Genomic DNA, 17,212 nt, shown 5'->3' with positions numbered 1-17,212 from the left:
ATTCCAGGCACAACAGACTGGAAGTCTGTCAGATTGCCACACCTTCTGTTGAAGGGTTGAGCAAGAGTGCTTTTTTTGGTCTATAGATTTAAGTGTATTCTTGAACCATCAAGAACCACATTTGATATGATCAGTACCTATAACCTTCTAGTTCTCAGTCTGCCCCCACACCTAGCAGTCCCCTGAAGCCTGCCCTGTAGGCTTCCAGTCCTTGGCTTCTGACTTGGACATCTTTTTGTTTCTCCCTTTTCTTGCCAATTCCTAACACTGACTGAGGGCTAGGCCTGCCTGGGGTAGGCCTGTGTTGTGTCTTCTGATGTGGTGCATCTTGCAGTTAAGAAGGAAACTAACCAGCTTTGATCAGTAGAAGGCTTGAACATTAATTTTTTATACACCAGCAATAGCCAAGTGAGTGAATTCAATTATGAGTCTGCTTTTTCTCTACCTTCCTCCCCACAATGTGGTTTAGAGCTGAGACAGGAACCTGTTGAAATGAGAAACCCCTATTTCCTAGCTTGACCCCCTCACTAATTCGGGTTAAATTGCTGTGCTATTGCAATGGTGACACATTGTGTCTGCCTCTGTTTGTATAAGAGGATGCAGTGGGGGAGGAAGGACCAATTTGTGCAAAGATAAAAGGTGTCACAGGCAGATAACTAACGTCCCAGCCTCATGCCTGCTCTCATTGTTGCTCAATTTGCTCTGTGTGTAAGCTCAGCCTTCCCCTCTTTCTTTCTTCCCTCCCCTTGGTCATATTTTACCTCAATGCCACAGTGTAATGATGCCCTGCGTAGTGGGGGAGGAGATAGGCACCTCTGGCTGACAGCCCTTCCTGATAACCAAATTCCAGCCCATCCATCACTAGCTACTCTACTCAACTTGAGGAAAAGTGATCGTGAAAGGCTGGCCGTTCATCACCTGGGCTCTGTTTATCTCCTCTGGGTGGGGAATGGAAGCAGGAAAGACAAAGAGGCATGTCCCCAGCTAAGTGCTGCCCAGGCTGGTGTAACTGGCACATGCTGAATGTAGACTCAACATCATGCAGACTTGTACCCTTCCTAGTTAGTAGACTGGGCTCCAAGGAGCATGGTGGCCTTCCTGAGGCTCAGTCTCTGCACAAACAGGTTAGTGTAGGAAATTGTGGCAGTTCTGAGATGTAGGATAGCTGATGACAACACTCTTTGAGAGTGCTTGTTTTGGAATGGGCATAGGAGGAAACTGGCTGGAAGCAAGCCGCACACACCCCAGAGGTTTCTCTTTGCAGCGTTACAGAATTTGAGATCACTGGAGAAAAGACCACTCAGACTCAAAAAGTTCCGAATCAGCCGAATTTATTTAGCTGGCCAGCGACTAACCTCTCTGGGCCAATTTAGAGAATGCAACACTTGCTCAGAGGAAAGTAAAGCTTTTAAAGGTAAAGTTCGTATCCTGATTGGTTGGTTTAAGATTTAGCTGGCCAGCAACTGCACTCTCTGAGCCAATTTAGAGAATGCAGCAGTTACTCAGAGGAAAGTAAAGCTTTTAAAGGTAAAGCCCATGTCTTGGTACAAGATTTACTCAAACACAAGCAGTTACATGTTTGTTCCTGTAGGTGGGCAAGCAAGCAGGTACAGAAGCCAGATAAGCAGTCACAAAAGCAAGATAAGTCTGAACTGGAGCTTCCCAGGATTATATGGGTGTGTTCCTCTGAGATCAGCTCTTCCTGGAACTGCTGGCCCCGGCCACGGTGAGGCCTGGGATGGCTCACCAAGATGGCAATCTTACACAAAATGAAGGAGCTCAGGATATCCCAGCAGGATCTCTTTGGCTTCTCTGGGCCCACTCCTTCCCAAGGCTAGGCCTCTGTGACTCCACAGTTCACTCACGACTTTTGAGATGCCCTTGTCTGCATGTCACAGGAACACAGTGCTCCATGCAGATGAGCAGTCTGTGCACATCCCAGTGCTGCTGGGCACCGAGATGGACAGTCCACCACATTTTGAGATCCAGGTCCCATGTTTTTTTCTAAGAGGCAGAAAGGAGTACAGGATGACTCCTATAGACTGCTAGTCCCCTCATTAAGGTCTTGAATCTTCTGAAAGTCAGACTCCCAAAAGTGTGTTTATTGGTAAGACTTGAAGAGATAAAAGCATGTAAAGAATAATGTCTGTGACCTTTTCCAGCACAGGTGCCAGCTCTCTTGCTGGACCTGCCTGTTGGTGTCTAGCTGCCAATCTGTCTCTCAGACCTCTGTGGTCTCCTTCACTTAAACCTAGCAGCTCCCTGCCCCCACCAGCTCTGTTCACCTCATCTTTAAAACTGAGCCCCTGCTCACAATGGTTCCACCTTGGCCATACCCATTAGCAAGGGGGGTGGGTATTCCCTTAATGAGCTGCTCCCCTGCTTTGCCTGGCGCCAAGCTAGCCACACCTGTTTGCCATCAGGACCGTCTGGGCCAGACCAGAGTGGTTCAGTTGCAGGTGGTAGGACTGAATGAGGGCTGGGCTAGAGAAGGCAGGCGTCCTTTTGCTTTGTTGTCAGTGCTTGTGGGGAGGGAGCGTTTCCTACAATCCTGTCCTCCCATATAATTCTCTTCTTTCTAAGCTGAAGCAGACTTCAAAAGGATCAACAGGGAAACTTGAGGAGCCCCTCATCTTTTCTAATTTCCCCCTGATTTAGAAGGAAGGAGCCTGTCAAGCAGCTGAAGATAGGATTTGAGGCTCTGTTCTGGTGACCTGAGGGGCCAGTGTGATAAGAGCAGGACACAGGGTAAATGCTGAGGTAAAGGCCCTTTCTAGCCCTAGCCCATACTATTTGAAAAGTGATCATGTACCTTGGTTTAGAGCCCATAGGCAGGATTGGTATGGCTGTGGCGGGGGGGGGGGCACGTCTTCCTTAAAGGGGGCCCCTTCTTTCTATTCATGAAACTGAAGGAAGTTTTGATTTGGTGGGGGGAAAAAAAAACCCATTCCTTTTTATGGCTTGGACATAATTGGGTCTTTTCTATTGGCCATCAGTGATGTCATTCCAACCCTCATAAAGAAGGGGAAATCACACCTGTGGACTCGGTGCATAAAATTTCATTGGGCAACAGTAATAAGCATGAGCAGATGATGTTTGGGCATTTAGGGAGCTTTGTGCCCAGTGAATCCAGCTGCATAGAGACCTGGGCACCATAAACTTGCCTGCACGTTCATGCCCCCAGGCTAGTCCAGGGCCCACTGCCAGTGGCTCTTTTCTTGGGATCAATAGCTGGTAGAAATTTTAACAGCATTTAGACTCTTTTGCAGAGGGTCTTTTACCCTTTTCTTTTCCAAATTAGTGGAACCATGTGTCTACTAGTACCTAGTGACCCTGGCTTTAGGCTCCTAAGAATATTGAATAAAAGTATGACCTTGAGCAGTTAACCATCTTACCTGCTTCTGTCAGGCCCCAGGCTTTGCCCTCTCAGGGACTCTCTGGAACTCTAGATGAATCGATGCAACTCGTACCTGTGCAGTCAGAAGCCTCAGTCCATTTCTACTTCTGTTCTTGGATTGTATGACTGAGCAAAACCCTTTTCTTCACTGAACTTCAGTTTCCTCTTTTGTGTAGATGGTAACCACTCTAACCCACCTTGCTCAAGTGTTAATCTTTTTGTGCTCTCTAAGCTGGGGTAGGAAGGAGTGTGTGATAGAGATGTATAGCTGTTATCCCATGAGACACCTGGGAGTTCAAGTTCTAACTCTTGACTCTGTGTGAAGATGAACCTGGACCCTGTTTGTGCTTAGAATCACAGGGCTGGAACATTGAGAGGATCAGTCAGCAACCCAATCTGACAATTTCATGCATAGAGCTCCTGAATGACACTGACATACCATCACTTCCACCCCAACCCCACCTGACAATGCTCCAGTCAGACAGAGGGTACAGAGTGGCACTCAGGACTGCTGCTGAGCCATGATCTAGTCTGTCTTTACAGTGACTCCTGTGGTATAGATGGTCCTTCAAGAGAGGTAGGCAGGTCCCTACTGAGCTAGACCCTTCCTAACCTGATGGTAATGTCTCTAGCTGTTGCGTACTCTTGAAATCTTACAGAAGAGGAAGCCGCTTATCCCCTAGGGCTGGCCAGAACCAATAGGCCTCCTGGCCTGTGCTTTAGCAATCAGGAGATGCTGAGGTTGGCTATGGGAAAATAAGATTAGAGGTTCCCTGCCCTTTTCTGGTCAGTCTCCCTGTTCCGTTTCTTCTTCTGATGGCCTCTTCACTCCCAGATCTCAAAGTAATTTTTCTAAAATAGCTGAGCTTGGACACCAAGGATAAGGAACACAAAAGAAAGAAAAGGGAATAAGATGATTCATGCAGTTTGGTTAGTTTTGCTTCCCAGGCAATTCATTATAGCTTCCTAGGTTGCCTTTCATCCTTTAGTCTCAACCTGATGATATCTGGTCCTTAGCCCTACATAGACATACCTTCTCTGGACATCCCTTCATACTCTTGAATTTCTCCAGAAATTGTCTTCCAGAAAACTAGCTAGTTATAGTTAGTGTCACTGTGCCACCTGCATGTTTGAGAGGACTCTGCCCCTCAAGAAAAATATCATGGGTCTCATAAAAGTGAGTCTTTACCTGAAGCATGGAAGTCAACTTCCTGTTTAGCATCTGTCAAGTATTTGAAAGGTGATGGACGGAAGGCTGGACTTCCTTCAACTTTCTGAGCTAAACTTGCCATTTCAACTGGATTCTCATAGCCAGAATTCCTAAGAAAAGGAGTCTGTACTTGTAATCTCCATTCTCTTAAGTGGTTCTTTCCTCTCCCCTCCCTCATTTGGCCTTCTGACATTGACACTGGACTCACCAAGATCACTTGTGACCTCCATATTAGGAAGTCCATTGGGTTTTCTAGTTCTCAACGTGTTTGACCACTCTCTGACATTTACGTTTAAAGTTAAAAAAATCAGTTTTATATATTACATTTCTATATATTGCTTCCATAGTTTAGGCTGACTGCAAGCAATAAGAAGTGGGGAAGAAATAAGCATATGTGACCTCTGAGAAAGAGGATGAGTTGGGAGAGTCCTAACCCACAGTATTGTCTCTTGAGGAACCCTGGGAGGAGATAAGGGCCTGTGGCCCGAAGAAGGGAACTATGTGGGAGGCTTTCTGAGCTCTCAGATTTTAGAATGGTTTTGCAAGGAAGAAATGAAGTTTTGTTTTCTGCAGTTTCTGAATAGATACCTTAGACTAATGGATAAAAGTACTGGAGAGGTGCTGGAGAGATGGCTCCATGGTTAAGAGCACGAGTTGCACTTACAGAGGACCTGGGTTCGGTTCCCAGCACCCACAATGCGGCTAACACTGATCTTTAACTCTAGTTCCAGGAGATCTGACACCATGTTCTGGCCTCTGCTTGTATTACATGCACAGGTACACTTATATACATACAGGCAAAATACTCATACACAGAAAAGAAAAATCAATCAAAAAATTGTTTTAAGAAAGTAATGGAGGGGCTGGAGAGGTGGCCCGGTGGTTGAGAGTACTAGCTGCTCTTGGCAGAGGACCCAGGTTCAGTTCCCAGCACCCACATGGCGGCTAGCAACTGTCCATAGCTTCAGTACCAGGGAATCTGATGCTCTCTTCTGACCTCCCTGGACATTGCACGGCACAGATGTACTTACACACATGCAGGCAATATATTTATATACATAAAATAAAAATAATAAAATTTTTTTTTCAAAAAGAAAGCAATGGAGAGACAGACTTTAGTATTTCAAGAAGGTTGTTCTAAAATTAAATCCAAAGCTAGAGCTGCTGCTGTACAAAGTGTGAGTTTCTTGTGTACAGCAGTGATCTGGTAAATGTGGTTTCATTTTAATTCAGTAAAATAAGACACAAGCCTGGGCCCTCTGCCCACCCCACTCTGTACTCTCTCAGGTGTGCTGGTCTACTCCTGTGGCTTTAATTTTACTTACAATAATGATTCACACTATATATCCCACATCTAGAGTTCTCTGCTAAACTGGATAGCTTGCTGTTTTCTAGGCATCTTTCCACTACCAGTGTCTCTTAGGCATCTCAAATTCAGCAAAGCATGTGTCAAGAATTTTATCTAAATCTGCATTCCCCCAAGCCTGCTTACTTCCAAGAATGTACTAAGAGTGAGGCAGTCAGAACAATCTATCCCAGTTTATGCAGTAAGGAGTATGCTTTTTGCATAAAACTTAAAGCCAGTTACAAAATTAACCAGATGCTGGCCTCTCTGGGTGTTAAGCATGCTTTCTATGTCACCACCACCTTTTATCTCTGTAGCTTGAAGCTAGTTGTCTCAGTCTGTTTTGTGTTGCTATAAGAGAATGGTGAAGACTAGATAGTCTAGAAATATTACAGTTCGGGAGGCTAGAAAGACCAAGATTGAGGGGACCACATCTGCTGTGGGGCTTTTGTCTGCATCATCTTGTGGTGGAATGCAGATGAGCTAAAAGAGCACACAATGTTTATGTGGGGATGTGGGGAAGGAGAGAGAAGGCAGAGGCTGAGATAGAGCCGCAAAGGAAGGGAACTGATCTCAACCATTTGACAGGAGCCCATGTCCTCTATAACTAACCCATTTCTGTAGTAATGGCAGTAATTCTATTCATTTCTTTAAGGTCTCTTCTCTCAGTATTGGGCATTAAGTGTTTAGCAGATGAGCTTTGGAGACAGTCAAACTGTAGCACTACCCCAAGCTGCAAATCTTTGACTTGGGCTCTACTGCTTTCCCTTTTGGGCTGTGTTCTTTTTACGTTTTTTCCCCTTGTGGTTTCAGAGGTTTCTGTCCATGACTGCTCGGCCCTGTTGCTTTGGGCCTGTGCCATCATCTCTCCCTGATGGCAGTACAGTGCATCATGGGAGAGAAAGACTGTTTATCTCCTGGTGTCTGCTTCTCCACTGTAACAAGACAACAACAGATATGTTGGAAAAAGCGTAAGCTTTGGAGTCACCTCCCTTCCTTCCTCCTCTTCTCTCCCTTCTCTCTTCCTTCTTCTCTCTTTCCCCCAACTCTCATGTTGAAAGAGGGAAGTGAGGGAAGGGCAGGAGTCCCAACTCCCCTACCATGGCATACCTCTTATGAGCTTTCTCCAAGTAGACTCTACTTCCTGAAGCTCTACCACTCCCCTGTAGTACTACAGACTAGGGAACAAGTCTTTAGCCTTTGGGGAGTCATTCAAGATTTGAATTATAGTAGAGGCACTTTCCAGGCCACTGGGTCCTCTTTTATAACTGCTATATCTGTCTCTTGAGCACTATCTCTACCACTGCTGTCACTAGCCTCCTGGTTACCACCTTGCTTTTTTGCCTGACAACTCCTCAGAGGTGCTCTTGCCTGTGGCTATTTCTTTTAGAAAGAAAACACTGTGATCTTTCCTGGCTTGTATTCCTGTTGACATTTTCCTCTGTCCTTCCACATGTTCCTCCACTCCAACTTAAGGTTACTACTATTTTCATTTGCTGTCCATTTCTAAAAACACAGTTCTTTATATGTATAGTTAGCTCTTTTTGAATTATAAGTTGCTGCCCCTTGTTAGGCATTACACGTTTGATGATCTGATATGCATGGGTAAAATGGCACTGTAATCAGAGGGGAGACAGGACAGCCAGAAGTTCATGATCATCCTTGACTATATATTGAATTTGAAGGTAGCCTTGGCTACATGAGACCCTGTCTGAAAAGTAGAACACAATAAACAATAATATCTACCACACAACATCACTATGAGGAAAAATGTAAGTAAGGTACTTAACATACTAAAAATAGAACAACATACTAGAAAATGGTAACTGCTGATATTGTTCTGTGTTGTGTCTCCCAGCGCTTACATTTGGATCTGAGGGATAGTTCTGAGCCCAGTATCCATGGTGCTGACATATTGACCTTTGTGATGTGTCTATTCTGTAGACTTTATTGGACTTTGTAGCCTAAGACTCCACACTTGGGACATATATGTATCCAACATTCTCTCTTCCTTTTCTTCTAGGCTCCCAGGCCAGTGCCATTACTTGGGTTTGCCAGTGGCAGATTACTTCAAGCAATGGATTAATCTGAAAAAGGTACTCTGTGAACCCCACCCAGGGCCTTGGTTGCCTTTCTTTTTGTTCTCTTTTCTCAGTATTCTTTCTTTTTCTTTCCTAAGTAATGTGCACTGAAATATTGCTATTTCTGGGAGTGGAGAGCTTCTTGAGGGTCAGGACTAGGTAGAGTCCTACTTATTCTCCTCCAGTCATATACAGAAGTCCCAGCTACAGGTATTTTTTTCTAGAGTTTTCAGTCAGAGCTGAATCTGTGAGCTGAACTGTGTCGTCACTAGGAGACATTTGGTCCTAACTGAGCCTTTGAGAAGGCATTTTTTTTGGCTGTCCTTGTGAGTGTGGCCTCTGAGCCACATGACACTTTCATATCCCCTCTATTTGGGAAGAGGGGTTTGTCTAACATGGCTCTGGTCTCACCTGGTCCCAGCAGAGCCTTGATCACATAGGGGAAGACTACAGAAACTGGAATCCAGTCCCTTTGGGATACAAAGGAGTAGCTTGGCACTAATACAGCACTGTAGACTTAAGAGTGTTAGCATGGGGCTATAGGCCTCAAAGGACCCTGTGTAGCCAGGATAGTGCCCTGGTAAAGAATGAATCACCTAGAAAGCTCTCCTTCCCAAGCATGTGCTATGCTTCCTAGGAAAGCAGAAGGGAGAATGTGTAGGAGCAAACGTCTCAGTTTCTTGCTCTGGAGAAATTGTTGTTCCAGGAGGCCTAAAACAGTAGGAGAATGATCCCACAAGTCCATTCTGATGGAGCAGCCTCAGTGTCTGCCTTATGCTACCAGTCAGCTTAGTGTCTTGGAGAAAGAAAACACATCAGGGGCCAGGGTAGAGGCTCCCTGGAAGCTTAGAAAAAAGAGGCCATCCAGAGATCAGCTTAGGTATTATGAAGATTTGGCTCTTTTTTAAAAAAATATTTTATTTATTATTTATTTTTATTTTATGTGTATGCATGTATTGCCTGCATGTACGTAAGTACACATATGTCATGCAATGCCCAAGGAAGACAAAAGACGCTGTCAGATCCCCTGAAACTGGAGTTACAGACAGTAGTTAGCTGCCATGTGGGTGCTGGGATTCGAACCCAGTTCTTCTGCAAGAACAATCAGTGTTCTTAACCGCTGAGACATCTCTCTAGCCCGAAGACTTGGATCTTAACAGTGGTCAATCAAGGAAATAGGGATATGAATGTAAGGAGGAGAATGCTTTATAGGCAGGGAGAACAGCCTGCTTTTGGTGTATGTGGTTGAAGCTAAACAAATACGTGGACAGAGAGCCAGTTCTATAAGTATTTGTTCCACACTATGATGCCCATGGACTTGCTTCTTTCTTTGTGAGTATTTGTAAGCACTCTGGCTTCTTTGTTCTTTGGCCCCTACCCACCTCTCCTGCTGATCACCCATGCAACTGAGTCCCTGCCACTTAATGCTTCTCATCTTTGGCCGAGGAGGCTAATCTCTGTTTTATCTTTGAGCCTTGGCCTGTGGTCTTCTCCCTATATGAAATGTCCCCTAGTCATCATCAGGAATATTCCTTCTCCTTGAATAGTCAATTCAGATATCATTTCTGCTGAGCCTCTCTTGCTGTGAAGCTCCTTGGACTTGGGATATGGATTAACTCAATTGAAACTGAGTCCATGCTTATTTCCTTCCAATTGTGTCCATCTGGAGCACAGAGACAGAGTCTGGTTCTTCCCTGTGTCCCCAGTGACTGGCCCAGGGGAAACTGGACATAGAGTTGTATGCCATTGCTGACTACCTCCTCACTGAGAACTAGCTCCATAGAGGCTCTCCTGGTTGAAATTTGGCATGCCTGTGTGGATGGGCATGCTGTTCCAGAAGACAGTGTGCCAGTTGTCAGAGCTCATCTGAGGCTGCTTGCTGGCCTCAGCAAATGCAATGTGAAGGCCCAGCCAGGTGAGGCAGGCACTGACCATGAACAATTACTGTGTGAAGTTCACTAAACTTTTTGGTGTGTGGATAGCTCCCTGCCTCTAGGTTCCTTGGCAGAAGGGCAGGACAACAGCTGACCCATATGGTAACACTAGGGTCACCTTGGTGCTGCAGGCCATCTTGAGCCTCTTCAGTTAGTTCTCCCCTGGTCTGCCAAAAACAGAGGGAAGGAATGGGTGTAAAGGGAAACTGAGGAGCCTATTCCCAGTTGACCTTATGTTTTCTTCTTGTGAAGTAAACTAAGCAGACCCAAGGAAAACAAGGGGTCTGACCCCTTCCTCTCTAACCTCCAGCCACGTTATATCCCAGGTGTACAACTAAATGAGCCACTGGGAAGAAGTCTGTATTCCCATTTCCCATGGCCTCTAGTCTGAGAAGAAATGGAAGGCTGTCTTTCAGCTGCCCTCTTGTCTCCAGAAACTGTATAGGCTGCCTCAGGAAAGAACAACTTTTCAATTGCCAGGTTTCTACATCTCCCACCTCCACCTACTCCCCTGTAGCAGAAGGGAGCAAGCCACTATTTGCTGACATTTGGAATGTCATTGAATGATCTTAGATTTTTATTGAGCTGTCAGCTTAGAAAAAGACTTGGGGACCTGCTCCCAGCTCCTTCCAGGAGGTTACTCCTGTTATTAAGGGGCCAGAATGTATGTACATATGCACACTAATACACACATGTATGCATGTGAACAAATGCATTCAATAGTGTATGTATGAGCCAGGTATGGTGGTACACACCTTTAAAATCCCAGAACTTAGGCGACAGGTGGATCTCTCTGACATTGAGGCCAGTCTGATCTACATAACAAGTTTCAGGCCAATTAGGGCTACAAGGAGACCCACTCTGAAAAAAAATAAAAGAATTTTGTATGTACATATTGTTACCTGTGTATGCACATACATAAACATAGTCGTCTGCAGAAATATTTGGAAATATGCATAGACATAACTTTATTCACATGTACTTATCCATAAAGTATAAAGACATATGTATATATAAATATGTACATCTTATAGCCAGGCATGGTGGTGCATGCCATTAATTCCAGCACTTGGGAGGCAGAGATAGGCGGATTTCTGTGAGTTCCAGGCCAGCCTGGTCTACATAGGGAGTTCCAGGCCAGCTGGGGCTACAGGAAGACCCTGTCTCAAAAAAGCCTAAATACATACATACACCTTCACCCATAAACACATATTCTAGAGTGCCTTCTGTGTGCCAGGTACTGTGTTAGGATCTGGGACTGTAACAGAAAAGATGGATAGCGAGCAAATAATTTCACTTCCATTTAGTAACACATTTTCTGTTTTCTGTTTTTGTGAGACAGGATCTCTCTATACCTCCAGCTGGCCTGGAACTCACTACGTAGACCAGGCTTGCCTCAGACTCATAGAGATCCATCTGCCTCTGCCTTTTGAGAGATGGGATTAAAGGTATGCACCACCATACTTGGCCCAGTAACATGTTTAAAACAGTTCAGGGTTGTGGATCATATAATAAAGAACTTGATTTCTTGAGGTAGAGTTCAAGAATAGTTTCCTGAGAAAGCATATCTAAACTTCATTCTGAAGGAGGGATTAGCTAAGCATGGGAAGCAGCATGTGGGGAGGCCCTATAAGGGGAGGAGAAGCCTGACATCTTCATTGAAGCTAGGAAGATAGAGATGAATGGGTCATGGCACACAGGTACTTAATTGTTATTTGTTGAATGAATGACAGCCAAAGCCTGGGGAATATGGGAAGAGGAGAGGTGTGGTATGAGTTGAAGCTAGAGGGAAAGGCAGGTGCTTGTAGACCGTATTTTGATTTTGGCTCTTATCTTTAGGGTAAGGGGAAGCTACTAAAGGGTATTAAGAGAAACATCATCTCATTTGTTTTTGTTTATTTTGTTTTGTTTGAGACAAGATTCCATGCTATAACCCAGGCTGACTAGAGCCTACAAGTCCTCCTGCCTTAACCTCCAGAGTGCTAGGATTATAAGTGTTAGCCACCATGCTCATCTCGCTTGCATTTTTTTCACAAAGCTCTCTGGCTGTAGAATAGAGGGAACCATGAGAGACCAGTTACTGGTTTTTCCTAATGGGGCTGCATTTGGCCTTTTTAGGTGGGACAAATCATTATATGAGTGACACTGCCAAACTTGTAGCATTCCTGGCCCCTTTTCTGAATACTACTGCTGCCTCTCTTCTAGTCATTGTATAACCAAAGTGTGTACACATATGCACAGAGAGAGATTTCCAATAGCCCAGAGAAGTGGGAATGGGAAAGTACTGTCCCTGGTTGAGAACTGTAGAATTAGACCATTGCTGTAGTCAAGGAGGAACACGATAGTTACTTATATTAGTCTGATAACAGTGGGAAGATAGAGAAATGGACAGATTGAAGAATGTTGAATGGAATTCAGTTTTACTATGGTATGACATACAGGTTCCTAAAAATCTCTATACTTTCTGGGTGTGGTCACCAATGCTTGTAGTTCTAGCCCTCAGGAGGCTGAGACAGGAGGAGTGTATGACAGACAGGTTCCTACAGATCTCTATACTGTCTGGGTGTGGTCACCAATGCTTGTAGTTCTAGCCCTCAGGGGTCTGAGACAGGAGGAGTGTATGACATACAGGTTCCTACAAATCTCTATACTGTCTTGGTGTGGTCACCAATGCTTGTAGTTTTAGCCCTCAGGAGGCTGAGACAGGAGGAGTGTCTTTAGTTTATGGCCAACCCAGGCTATACACTGAGCTCAAGGCCAACCTGGGTTATAGAATAAGCCCCTGTCTCAAAAAATAAAAAATTTAAAAAACCAAACTAAAACAACAAAATCTCTTATACTAAGGAAAGCCATGCAGTAGAAATCTAGCACTAAGAAGTACAACATGCAAAAGTTCCATAGTAACATGTAAAACAAGGATAGGACTTGAATTTTTAATAAGATAGCATAGTCTGTAATTGAATGATTAAGAAATACATAAATGCTATAATAAATATAGCATTTTACTTTGGAAAAAAACCAAAGTTTGCATGTAGAAATGGACATAAGAAGGGTCAGCTTGTTGAGTTATTGTGAAGTGGTGGAAAAAATTTTCTGAAATCAAATGGAAGGTTATAGGATGTGGGGTGGGCTGTAACATGTATGGTCTCAATGGCTAGGCTGTTAAAGTGTTTCAGGTGTGCATGCATGCATTTTATATGATCCATTCCACTGGGTTTAGTTTCCGGTATCTCTTACATCTTTGTTTGTTTGTGAGTCAGGATCTAACTGTAGTCCAGGCTTGTCTAGAAATTGGAATTCTGTTTCTACCTCCTAAGTGCTGGGATTATAGGCGCATGCTATCACATCTGGAATATCTTAATATAACTTTTGGAAAAATGACATAAACACATGCACAACTGACATTATGCTAAGTTATTCCTTAATACATCACTTATACTCAAACAATTTTATTCTTTTTAAAGTTTTTTAAAATTTTATGTTAATGAGTGTATTGCCTGCATGTATGTAAGTGCATCTGTGTCATGCAATATCTGAGGAGGTCAGAAGAGGGTATTGGATCCCCTGGAACTGGATTTATGGATGGTTGTTAGTCACCATGTGGGTGCTGGGAACCCTGGTCCTCAGCAAGAGCAGCCAGTGCTCTTAACTGCTGAGTCATCTCTCCAGCCCCGAATTTGTTCTTTTAAAATGAGTGTTACAGCAGCACTGACTGCGTAATAAACAGAAAATGGTGATTGGTTGTGAGAATTGAGAATGACAGAAGAGACCATGATGGCCCCCAGGGTTTATGGTTTGAACAACTGGGTAAACTGGATGAATTTTCTGTCATAGTGGAAGGAGTAGATGCTCTGTGATGAGAAGAAAACTTGGTGTGGGCTATTGAGTTTAGCTGTTTTTGAGACAGTCTTGTGAATCAATTGAAGAGGTAGTTGAATATGTCTGGGCTTAAAGGGTGAGGGCTGGATAAGAGATACTGATGTGGACAAGTTATTGGTGTATGAATAGCAGTGAACGCATAGCATTTCCAAAGAAGAGTATAAAAGGTGAGAAGAAAAGGAAATTCAGAAAAGAAAACTGAGAAATAACCAACATCTGATAGAAAATGAAGAGTCAGAAGGAGGAGTGATCTCTAGTGGCAATTGTTACTGTTTGTTAGTTGCATATTATATGCTAGACCCATTGTCTTAGTTCACTTTCTGCCATTATGACAGAGCAAAACAGACCTGGTCAATTATAAACAACAGAAGTTTATTTGGATCATAGTTCTGCCAGAGACTAAGATATCCAAGATCCAGAGTCCTCATTTGGTAAGGACCTTCTTGTAGCCTCATAATGCGGGAAGGCTTCACATGACAGGAGAGCACATGAGACAGAGAGAGGAAAAGATAGTCCATCTCTACTCTTAAAACAACCCCCTCTTGCAGGAATGGCATTGATCCATTCATGAAAGCAGTGCCCAGCATCTCAATCATCTCTTAAAAGACCCCACTTCTGGCTGGACGTGGTGGCGCACGCCTTTAATCCCAACACTCAGGAGGCAGAGGCAGGCAGATCTCTGTGAGTTCGAGGTCAGCCTGGTCTACAGAGCAAGTTCCAGGCCAGCTGGGGCTACAGGGAGACCCCATCTCAAAAATACCAAAAAAATGCCAAAAAAAAAGACCCCCACTTGTCAATACCAACACACTACAATTATATGTCGGTATGAAGTTTGGAGGGAACAGACAATCATTAGCACCTGTGTTGTCCAATAGCATTCCCACTAGTCTGTGTGGCAGTAGACTGCTGAAATGCAGAGTCTGATCAAGGACTAATTTTTAATATTTATTATATTTTAATCAATTTTAGTTGGAAACTTTAGAACCACTTGACTTAGTGACTTTATGTTTTAAACTATTAATTGCACAAAGTCTAAATACTGATTATTTCTGATATAGATTTAGCTTCCTGGGCTGGAGAGATGACTCTGGTTAAGAACACTGGCCACTCTTGCAGAGGACCCAAGTTCCATTCCCAGCACCCACATGGCAGCTAACAACTGTAACTCCAGTTCAGGGGATCTGACACTCTCTTCTGACCTCCATGGGCATTGCACAACATGGGTGAACTTACATACATGCAGGCAATACACTCATACACAAAATGAAAATAAAAATTAAAAAAAAATTTAGCTTCCCAACTGAAATATGATAAAAGTATTAAGTTACTTATCAGACTTGACATGTAAAAAGGAAAAATAGCCCATAATTCTTACATTGCTGTCATGTTGAAAAAATGTGTGGTTGTATTATTAAATAATTTCACATTTATATCTTCCAATGTGACCACTGTATTCATATGTATCTACTTTATATTTGTATCAAACAGCATTGTGCTAGACACTAGGTTTATGTCCCACATTATCTAATCCTCGTAACCCTCCTGTGAGATTAGAAAACCAAGGCATAGAGTGATGATGAAGCACTCAGTGCTTCATTGGTGTACAGACAGAAGGGCCATGCTTGTGATATTCCAGGAGCCAAGATAAAGTGTTTTCAGTTGATAAAGGGCTACATAATATCAAGATGAAAATACGGGCATCAGACCTAGTTACAAGGACTCCTGTGTCCTTAGTGAAGTTGTGAGTACAAGATAAGGATAGGATCAAATGAGAGTGAATTGGGCAGAAAAATAAGAAAGGAAAGGAGATAGAGAAATTTGAATGTTTTCGGAAATGTGATCTTGAAGAAAAAGGGCAAGAACTGTGTTAAGGCCCTTATGGGGTTTGAGGTAGTTTTTATTTTGAGATGGAAGGCATATTAGAGAAGACAAGGCTGAAGGTGAAGGACTGAGAGGGAGTGAGTCAGCAGGGAGACCTTTGAGAAGGTGAGAGGAAATGGGAGGAAGATCTCCCTCTTTGTCATGATGGAGGAAGTAGAAGATGGGTACAGGTCTGTATCCACAGACTTGCTGATCGAGTGATGACAAGTTGAGGTAGTTCCTGTCTGAAGCCTTTTGTTTTTACCTGTGAGACAAGAAGGTGAACAATTTGCTGGCAACTAATAGGGAGGTCTGGAAGTCTCAAGGAAGGAAGGTAGGTAGGAGAGGATTTCTGTCCCTTTGATAAATAGATATGGGAACTGACTTGAGAACAGTTCTAGGCAGTGTTAAGGTGGCTCATTTGGTAAAGTGCTTGCCATGTAAGCATGAGGACCAGAGTTCAGATTCCTAGCACCCAAGATTTACAAAATGAAGTATTGATGAAGTTCTAAAGTACAGCCACAGAAGTAGCAGCCAAGGTTAGGTAGAAAAGAATGTTCTAAGTAAGGAATCATGAAACAAGTTGGGTGAGACCTCCAGAAAGTTATGTGTGAATATATACACAGGTAGGTATAAATGACTGTACAGACATATGCCCGCATATACATAAACAGGGTATGTATATGCAGACCAAGCTATGCAGGTGTGTGTCCACATACCTGTAAATTGTCAGGAATTTCCTCTTATCCTCTCTGGGTGGGCTTTGGGGAAAGTGAGCAGGCAGCCTTAGAAGGAAGGATTCTGAGTCTGGCAGGCAGGGCTCTCCAGTCTTGTCTAGCACCAGGCCGGAGGGAGGGAGGTGTCCTGCTGTCTAGAATTGAACAGCCAGACAAACCAGGTTGTGAAGATCGTGGCTCCGCTTTCCCTTTGCCACCTACCCCAGGCCCTGCTACAGTTTCTGTATACTTTGAAAGGATGAGTTTGGGGCCAACTGTTAGAGAGAAAGTGAGGTGAAAGAGGAGACATTTTTGGGTCTCTCCAAGAAACATTGTTTCTCCCTTTCCCTGGAAGGGGACAGCAAGAGAAACTGCTGAAGGGAGTTGTTCTCTATGATTGAGTGTGACTTTTCCTGACCTTGGAGCATTCAGAGACCCAATCAGCGCAGTAATAAATTAAGGGCTTATGGAGGAATAAATTCTTGGCCTTAATGAAGTTCTTTGCTGGGGGCCATAGGCCAGTCAGCAGGTCCAAGTGATGCAAATACAAAGCTTCAGTGAGTGGCCAAGCCATCTGGGAAACAGGCAGCCAGGAAAGATCCAAAACAATGCATCAGGTTGCTGTTTTGAAACCTTTCTAGATGGATGGCTGCATGGTATTAGCCACAGAGCCCTTCAGCTAGGGCTGTTAAGAAGCTGATTTAGGAAAAAAAAAAAAAAAAGAACAAACCCCAGAAGAAAATGAAAACAGAGAAGTAAATACCTAGAACCCTACAGAGTGTTTTGGAAA

General features: G+C 43.8%; 1 protein-coding gene across 12 annotated transcripts in view; it reads left to right on the top strand.

Annotated features, from left to right (window-relative positions):
* Eri3 (ERI1 exoribonuclease family member 3) overlaps nucleotides 1-17,212 on the top strand; it is a 136,325-nt gene that overhangs the window by 62,486 nt on the left and 56,627 nt on the right. For 7 of the 12 annotated variants that reach the window (XM_029569529.1, XM_029569528.1, XM_029569531.1 and 4 more), the window contains 2 exons: nucleotides 1,592-1,726; nucleotides 7,976-8,048. In XM_029569529.1, coding sequence (XP_029425389.1) covers nucleotides 1,592-1,726; nucleotides 7,976-8,048 — 208 coding nt within the window. The remainder of the gene's footprint in view (nucleotides 1-1,591; nucleotides 1,727-7,975; nucleotides 8,049-17,212) is intronic. The other 5 variants (XM_008845410.3, XM_008845411.3, XM_008845408.3 and 2 more) reach the window with 1 other exon arrangement.

This window comes from Nannospalax galili, unplaced genomic scaffold, assembly GCF_000622305.1.
Source record: "Nannospalax galili isolate Female #2095 unplaced genomic scaffold, S.galili_v1.0 scaffold1402, whole genome shotgun sequence".
NCBI lineage: Eukaryota > Metazoa > Chordata > Mammalia > Rodentia > Spalacidae > Nannospalax > Nannospalax galili.
Note: the sequence above shows the minus strand (reverse complement) of the source record. Positions and strands in the feature narration are given on the sequence as shown.